Here is an 8,764-nt window from a genome sequence, read left to right as displayed (position 1 = left end):
TTGGGGCTGCATTCATTCGTGATGCACCGTGCACAGAAAAGGATGGCCCAGGCCATGTCTTAGCCTCGGCAGTGGCGCTCAGACTTCACAGCTCATGCCAGCATAACCCATTTGCAGCGTAGTTTCGTCTCTGCAAGTCTGAGATGCTTCCCAAAGAGAAAACTCGGTCAATAAAACCACGCTTGCGTCCAGTGTGTCCTCCGCGATTGCTGGCAAAACCCAGTGGTAATATAACAAAACCTTTAAAGCTTTGGGAGGATAAAAAAAACACCAACCCACAAAAACGCATTGAGAAAGAGGAGCCAAAGCTTCCTGTGACCGCCTTTGGGCACGGCCAGCTGCGGTCGCTTCCAATAAACCATGGCCAAAGTTCCCAGGGCGGAGGCTGCAAATTTGGAAGCAGCAGAGAAGATTTGAGCTCCGGGGAGCAAATGTGGGGGCTGGCGCTGGCCCCCCCCACCGGGCATGACACATACTTGCTCCAGGGCCAGGTTTCCATGAGCTGGGATGGGGGGTGGATGTATTTGGTGGAAAAAACCCACCCGTTTCCCTCTGTTCTGGGACCTGGTGTGTTCCCAGCAGCGGCTTGGTGCAGTGGCACTGCTGCTCAGTCGCCCCGTCTCCTCCTGCGGCCGGGGGTCTCCACTCTGGCAGGGCCAAGCAGCCTTAGGGTATGTACGTATGTGCCTGAGTGGCAACACGAAGGCACGTATTTGGGCAGGTGGATGTGCATGTATAGGTGTATGGACGCCGAGCTTTCTGTTGCATGCACCGCAATGGATACACGTGCATAACATACACATGCAGGCAAATTTGTATGTGTTTGCATGTGCATGTGTGCACATCCATGATTTTTTTTTAAAGACAGTCTACAAGTAAATGCTATAAAATGTTGTTTAAATGTGTTTTTCAAGGAAGCTCACCAGCAAAGTGGATGCACTGAGCCATTTCAAATACCGCAAACACCTTACCCAGCATTTTGCAGTGCTGTGCCAGCCCCTGTGCTAGCTGATGCGGAGGGAGCAGCAGCTGTATCGCACTGCTTCCTACTCTGCGACTTTTGCCTTCACGGCCTTGGCCCCAGTAAAGCACCAGAAATCATGTGTGGTGTGTTTCCATACGGCTCATGTCCCTCTCGCTACACGTGCCGCTAGATGCCAAGGTTGCCATCCCGGTCCAGCTGCATGCAGGGATTCTTACCCCCAAGGGTGCCTCAGGAACTGAGAAAAAATTAATGATAATATTCACGCTTTCTGACACTGCTGGGGCACTGAGGTCAGTGCTGGGCTCTGCAACCCTCCTGCCTCTCTGGGGTAGGGTTGCCTGTGTTGGAGGACAGCTCTGGCCCAATGCAGCTGCAACCTGGGCTCAGCCTGCAGGGAGAAGCAGAGGATGAGAAACATCTGGGAGAAACACTGCTTGGGAAATGCATTTAAGCTCAGGTCCTCAGCCTGGCTCTTTGTTTGACCTATTTTGGCTGATCTGGGATGCCTTCAATGGACCTGCTCTGTTCGCCTTGCCCAGGGACTGGGACACAGTGCCCTGCTCGGTGAGGTCCCTGCCTGCCTTGCTGCTGCCCTCACCTCTTCTTCCCAGCCCACTCCTGCTGGCAGATGTGCTGGTCTGGTTTTGTGGTGATGAGGATTGAGCAGCAGTCTAAAAAGGTAGCAAATGTGGATTGAAAAATGTAAAACTACTCCGTGGTAAAGTGAAATGTGGTTGATGCTCCTGCACGGACAGCATCACCTGTCAGTGTTTAAATTGCTTCCTACTGTAGACTATTTTCCAGGGCTGTGTTCCAACACTGAAAGTCACATCAGTGTGGCCAAGCATATAAATCCTGGGACATTCCCATTTGGAAATATAATAAGGAAGCAAGTACAGGGAACATGAAGAAAAAAGCCATCCTACTATTCATAGCTACTTTAAAAATTATTTTGACTTTGGCAGGCAGTTTTTGTTACTGTGTTTTAGCTCATGTTTATTTGTGGCTGGTGGCCAGGGCATGGATGCTCGGAGATGTTATCTCAGGGGAAGGGTTGCAAAATGGGTGTAGGCCCATCAGGATGGAGGAAAAGGAAGGTTTGCTTAATTGTGCCCTTGATTTCCCTGCTGCCTGTGTCTCTGCAGCTCATCTCCTGAGTCCCTGTGTGCTTGGGGGCAAATAAGGACTCTGCAGAAGTGCAAATATGGCAGGAACTACATAGCTTGGAGGCTACAGGAATGGTTGTGGAGACAAGCCCCATGACTCCCATGTTTGAGAAAACCTTTGAGGCCCTTCTACTCCCCATAAACTTCCTGTCACAGAGACTGAGAGTTTGAAGTTATGCTGTTGTGTATGACTCTGTGGAAAGCAATTTGGATCAGGGATGAGAGACAGGGAAAGCATTACCAGCAAATCCTTCTTTGCTGGTGTACAAGGCACAGGATACTCTGCTGGTTGCAAACACCTTGTTCCTAGCATCCTAGGGTTTTTCATCTTCCCACTGTAAGATAATCAACTACTTTAATTAAATCAGCAAGCTGAAGAAGGCTTTTGTACTTGAGTGGCTGGGTGACGTGGTATTGTTAATGTACTGTAACGCTGACTTTGTTTTTTTGACATCTTTATTGTTGGCTCTGAGCCTGTGATGTGCTCCTGCTCTTTTCCAGCCTGCAAATGGGAAGCTAAACACTGGCAGGTAGAGCCCCAGCTGTGGTCAAGCTGGGAGATATGCTGTCGAGTTCAGCAGATTTCTGTGAATTAAAATGGGATCTTGACAGTGATTTGAGATTGTTCTTTGAGTTTTCATGGTCTTTGTAGGGCTGTGTCAAGGTCTCCTGTGGCAACACAAACTCTGTGAAACTGCATCCAGAGACTGCGGGATGTTCCCAGACCTTGTGGATGTGCTGCATGCTGTGGAAAGCAGGATGCTCAATATGACGGTTAGGTACAAAGATACGATTCCTGCATAGGCGGAGCTTTTCAGAGCATTTGTGAATGTTGGCATGCAGATGTGAGCAAGCAGTGCAGGTTACATAAGGATTTGGATATGCATGTAAAACGTGCAAGACTGCATCCACGCACCCGTTTAGGTTGTGCTTTTCTGCACTCCTGCCCTCGTGTTTGCATCCAGCCATGTCTCCGTGCACATAGGCAGATGCCTTGTTTGTGCGTGTACCAACATACTGCGGAAAGCCAGGCGTGAATTAATTGATGTGGTTTCAGCCTCATTTCACGTGTGGTCTGAATCTTGCAGCTGGCACGGTTTGGTGGAGGTGGCTGGGGAGGCTGCATGGGCTCTGCGTGCTGGTGAGCTCATCTTACATTACAGGGCAGCGGGGGGAAACTGGGTGGCACGTCACTGCCTGGGTTCATTCGTATTTCCTGCGCACGCTTTGCAGGCAGACAGGAAGGACTGGAGGACTGGGCTTCCTCAGGCAGCACTGTGTTTAGACAGAGCTGCCTACAAGGAGGCTGGTGCCTGGGCATCTGGCAGCTGCCTGCTTGCCACAGTGGGTGAGGTTAGGAACACGCCGCCGGCTGTGGCCAAAATGGACCTGGAGCTCACCGGTTCCCTGGGTAAAACTTACCAGCGTGGCTAGTTTCATGTGGATGGATTTACCAGAAGGTGAGGAAAAGCTTAAAATAAAAAAAACCCCAACCCAAACTCCCACCCCCACAAAAAACCCCAAATCCCTGCCCCCCAAAAACCCAGCACTGGTGTGTTTAATGTCTCTGTGCTTTCAGCTCCTGAACCACTGCTGAGCGTATGTTTGTAAACGGCGTCTATGTGTGCGGGACTGCATGGGGAGAGCACTTTGCTCACAACCTCTCTGCTGTGTGCTGAAAAAAAAGTCCCCAAACACTCCCCAAAAATGCCAGCATCACCCGGAAGTGCATAAAATGCTCGCAGGGCTGCTCCTTTCTGGGAGGGGACAGCATATAGTTGCAGACTTTGCGGGGAAGCAAACACTATCTGGGGATGCTTGCTGCCAAGCAGCAGCGAAGAGCGGCCGCTGAGAAAAGCTGCTCCCTGGCTTTGAAGGCATTTTAAGCAGTGGCTAGGTTTCTGGCTGGGCAGAGGAACTCCGTCCTCGCGTGGGTGGTGGCGGCGGGTGACGCCGGGCCGGCTTGCGTGACGTTGCATGTCGGCTGACGCCCGTAATGCGCAGACGTGAAGCAGCTCCTGGCCAAAAGGCAGCGGGGCAGGGCAGAAATGTTCAAACGTTTCCCAGGGTAGGGCAGCTGTGGCCCTGCTGCTCGGCAGAGGAGGAGGAAGGTGCGCAGCCCCTGCCTTCCCCCTTCCCAGGCTTCTGCCTTCCTGACGGGGGTGAGGAGTGGGGAGCCCCACTGTGCCCAGGGGACGCTGTGCTGCTTTTCCAGCCAGGAAAGTAACATTTTGGGGTTTTTTTATATGTGGCAAAAGTAACTACAAGGAAATGAAATGCATCTAAGTCAGTGAAATAGGGTATTCATCTCCTGCTTGGGGGGTGGGCGGTGGTGGGGAGAAACCATCTTAAAGTGGTCCTTAGCTTTCCTGAGGGTAAATTCAGGTGAATTTATACTTTGGCTTTATACCTTAAGACTTCTCTGTCTCTTTTCTGATTTGCTTAGATAATTTATTCACAGTTCAGCTTATCAGATGGTGAGTCCTGAAAGAGCTGGTCACTTTGACCAGCCTTTGCAGTCAGGAAAATGGGTATTGGGGCTCCAGCTTTTCTAGATACTAGATAGATCAGGTCTTACCTGATTAACCTCTTAATGTTGTGAAAAGCTTAGGAAAGGCTTCTGGTCAGGTAGGGTCTCCTAATTGCCTATAGAGGCAGGAGGGATTAAGGTTGGCTCTCTGTCTGTTCCAGGTATTGGATCGGGGACTTTCCAGGACCGTGTGTGTGGCGCTGCCATCTCTGCCTGCCTGCTGCGTTCTCCACCTGAAAACATCACTGGGGGCCAATTTTATGGTAGGTAAACTGTACTAGATCTGAAATAACATTTACAGTAAGAACATGCTGGGTTCTCCCCCATCCCCTCACCCAGACACCTCAGCCCCCAGGGGATGCCTGCCTGGGTTGTGATTAGTGCTGAGACCAGGCAAGCGAACATGAAAGGTGCGTATGGCTGGTAAGTGCTAAAGTTGTGCTTCTCACCAGGCCTTAACTCTCAACTGGCACTGGCATTGCTGTCCTTAGTTGCCCCTCACACAGATCTGCAGGACATCAAATGTAAATGGCAAAGTTTCACAGTCTAATAAAACAAAAATGTTTTTTATTAATTAGGTGAAGACCACAAAGCCCTTAAAATAGCAGCCTATCCTACCTAGCACGTTTCGTCAGCCAAACCCAGATCATCCCCCCACAACAAAGGCACTGAGCATTGCACCTCTCCCATCCTTCAGTGGGATCCCTGGGCTCAGGCAAGGAACACCAGAGGTGCAGAGTCCTCCCTCTGACCACCATGGAGCCCACAGCTCACAGCCAGCAGGAGGCACCTACCCCTTCCAGGACAGAAGCAGCAGAAGACCTTGCCCTCAAGTTAAATGCTGCTGTGAGGGACAGGAATATGAAAGATGTGCTGAAGCTGCTGGAGAAAGGGGCAGATGTGAACTCCAAAGCAGAATGTGGCTGGACGCCACTGCAGAGTGCCGTGCAAGCTGATGAGGAGGACCTGGTCCGGCTTCTGCTGGACAAGGGTGCTTGTCCACATGCCAGGAAGGACAATGGTGGCACTGCGTTTACTGAGGCAGCAATAGCAGGAAACGTGAAGATACTGGAGCTCTTCCTTGATTGTGGGTTAAATATTAATGACCATGATGACAATGGCTTCACAGCTTTCATGGAGGCTGCATGGTATGGGAGGGAGGATGCCTTGAAATTCCTGTATAGCAAAGGAGCAAATGTGAATTTGAGGAGGGCAGTTAGTGAGGAGAAAGCGAAACTGCATAAAGGAGGTGCGACAGCACTGATGGATGCTTGTAAGGAGGGCCACTTCTCGGTTGTAAAAACTCTTGTCCAAGAGATGGGGGCTGATGTGAACATTTGTGACAACAAAGATAGGAATGCCTTGATCCATGCCCTCAAGGAGGGTTGTGCCAAGGAAAGATATGAGTCAGCTGTCTCCATAGGCCATTTCCTGCTGGATTGTGGTGTTGATGTGAACAGCAAAGATGAATGTGGGAAAACTGCCCTCATCCTAGCTGTCGAAATGAGGAGCCCAGGTTTGGTGAAAGCTTTACTGGAGAAGGGTGAAATAGATATTGATGATGCAGATGAGGAGGGCAACACAGCACTGATGGTGGCTGTAGAGAAAAATGATTACGATATAGCAGAGTTGTTGTGTGAAAAAGGAGCAAGGACTGACATTGGGAACCTTATCGCTGTTGCAAATCGGAACCGTGCTCATAACATGGTACGTCTTCTTCGCCAGTATAATGCCAGGCTTGTTTCAGATACCCTCAAAGACTGGGAGCCAAACAGCAAACGCTGGAGGGACCAGCTGAAAAAACTTTATAACATATATCGCCCTATGATTGGCAAATTGAAGATATTTCAATACACCCAGCAGAGAATTCAGAACACTTCCCAGGGTGGCATCTACCTGGGGCTCCACGGTGGAACGGAGGTAGCAGTAAGAATAAGCCGCAGTACAGAGGGTGACAAAGAGAAAAGGTTCTTCGAACAATGTGGTAACTGTGAACATCTACTGAAGCTCTTCCAGTTTGAGAAGGCAGGAGGCTACATGTACTTGTGCTTCCCCCTCTGGGAGAAAAACCTTGAAGAACATCTGCAGGAACCAGAAGACCAAATAGGTTACAAAGATGCTCTGAGGATGATCTTCCAGGCAGTGAGAGAGCTGCACTCCCTTGGATTTGCTCACCAGGATCTGCGTCCCAGCAACTTCTTCATAGGTTATCTTTTGCTTTCTCAGTGTTTTCATTTTGCTTTTCTGTTGCCTGTAGTTTAGAGAAGAAGATGCTTCATAGCTGTCTGTAAAAAACCAGATGTCTTTATGCAGAATGAGGTGTCTGTGGCATTAGCTCTCCTCTTTGAATAAGTATAGCTGTGCTCACAGACAGCCACAGAGGAGCAAACAGAACAGCTTTACATGTCTCATTAGATCTTCCCTCCTTTCCAGACAGGCTTTGCAGACAGATCAACCCACAACAGATCTCTTCAGAGATTTGTTTTCTAAAGAATGGGCCATCCAGAAGTCAGTGACAGACTGTATCAAGGTTTTCCACCATTATTTGTTAACAATTTCTCTTATTTCCTCAGACTTAGATGGCAAAATTTACTTGGCGGACTTTGATAATAAAAGAAAGTTGATTGAAGGCAAAAAAGAACTTGTAAACTCAGATTTAGAGGTAACTTCCCTGTGAATCAATGTATGGTTTCAAATTTCAGGTTGTCTCTGATATTTTCTGTTGCTGTGAACCCTAGGGGAAGCCTTTCTGCATTCTCAACTAGAAAACACCTCGATTTTTGGGAAAGCCCATGTAACAATAGGTGCTGCATAAGAATAATAGTGATTGGGATGCAAGGCTGTGGCTGGTGCTGGGATATCCATAGATACCCTGTGAGCATGATTATGGTGCCTGTCTCTGTCTTTGTGCACACAGCTTCAAAGTTTGTGTTTGTGTGTATTTGTATACTTCTGCACACCTATAGGTGCGCATGTGTGTTCACATACGCAGTCTGCTCATTTAGGAATACCAGTCCTCTTCCATTTGGTAAGGAGTTTCATGCATCTGGCATGTGAGCAGTGATGTGTTTCTTTGCAGGCCCTCAGCAAGCTCGTGCTGTATGTTTTAACAGGGGGTAGGAAACCCCTTCAGCAAGTCAGTACTGAGGATTTGGCTGCTGATTCCTCAGATTACGAGGAGGCTTTGGATCTTGTAAGTAGCCTGGTCTCTCACGATGAACGAGGCTTGGAAGGTTTGAGCAAACATCCCTATTTCTGGAGCAAACAGACGTAAGTCCTGGGAGTACAAAGGAAACGCTTTCGGTACGGCATTTGCCTGTAGTGCTGGGAACAGCGATGTCTTGTAGCTAATGAAGCTCCTTGTTCCACAGCAGGTTCAAGTTCCTGAAGAGTATATGGAATAAAATCAAAGATCTCTACAACCGAAAAGCTGTCTTTCGAGCTCCTAACGCTACTGAAAGTTTTCCTTACCCATCATGGACCAAGGAGGTAATCCTCTTCTCTTTGGATGGATACAAGGTTTGAGGTAGACTTTCGGGCAGAAGCTGTTTCTGCGTGTTTCACAGCCCCTGTTTAAGACTGTAACTGGAAAAATTAGCCCCAAAGAAATACAGATAACTGGGGGAAACAAATCTAAACCACATAGTCAAAATACACCAGACTAAAGACATTGATGCTAAAGGGAGCTTCTGTTGACTGGGGTGGTAGTAGGGGATGGTTGTTATAGAATTAGCTGGCAAATCTTCAAGGGTGTTTATTGGTAATGCCTTAAAATAAGGACCTCTGGCCCTTGTTGCCAGCAAATTTCTGCCAAAGTTTTGTTAGATTGGCTCAAAAGCAGTGAGACCAGGCCTGCTTTTGGAGGTAGCATCCTGGAAGGACATGCTGCATCATTTGAGATCTGACAGTCTCAGTTCAGTATGGCAGTCTGTGTGGCCTTCTCAACAGTGGCACAGTTGAATCAAGATTCCCAAGTCCCTCCTGCTCTCCAGGCATGCATGAAGATCTCCTGTGCCATGTTGACAGTCTTAATACGAATGCCATGCCTTGGCAAGGCAGGAGAGGAAACTTAGCAGAATCGGG

The 8,764-nt window shown here is 48.8% G+C and overlaps 1 protein-coding gene across 4 annotated transcripts in view; it reads left to right on the top strand.

Moving 5' to 3' along the window:
• The first annotated feature begins 3,572 nt into the window (after positions 1–3,572).
• RNASEL (ribonuclease L) overlaps positions 3,573–8,764 on the top strand; it is a 14,214-nt gene continuing 9,022 nt past the window's right edge. For 3 of the 4 annotated variants that reach the window (XR_012831082.1, XR_012831083.1, XM_009492965.2), the window contains exons 1-6: positions 3,573–3,611; positions 4,843–4,944; positions 5,260–6,887; positions 7,255–7,343; positions 7,761–7,951; positions 8,053–8,170. Coding sequence is in view for 2 of the 4 variants with exons in the window: in XM_009492965.2 (XP_009491240.1) it covers positions 5,438–6,887; positions 7,255–7,343; positions 7,761–7,951; positions 8,053–8,170 (1,848 nt within the window). In the remaining 2 variants the exon portion in view is untranslated. The remainder of the gene's footprint in view (positions 3,612–4,842; positions 4,945–5,259; positions 6,888–7,254; positions 7,344–7,760; positions 7,952–8,052; positions 8,171–8,764) is intronic. The other variant, XM_075711644.1, reaches the window with a different exon arrangement.

This window comes from Pelecanus crispus, chromosome 5, assembly GCF_030463565.1.
Source record: "Pelecanus crispus isolate bPelCri1 chromosome 5, bPelCri1.pri, whole genome shotgun sequence".
Lineage (NCBI taxonomy): Eukaryota > Metazoa > Chordata > Aves > Pelecaniformes > Pelecanidae > Pelecanus > Pelecanus crispus.
This window is presented reverse-complemented; position numbering and strand designations above follow the sequence as displayed.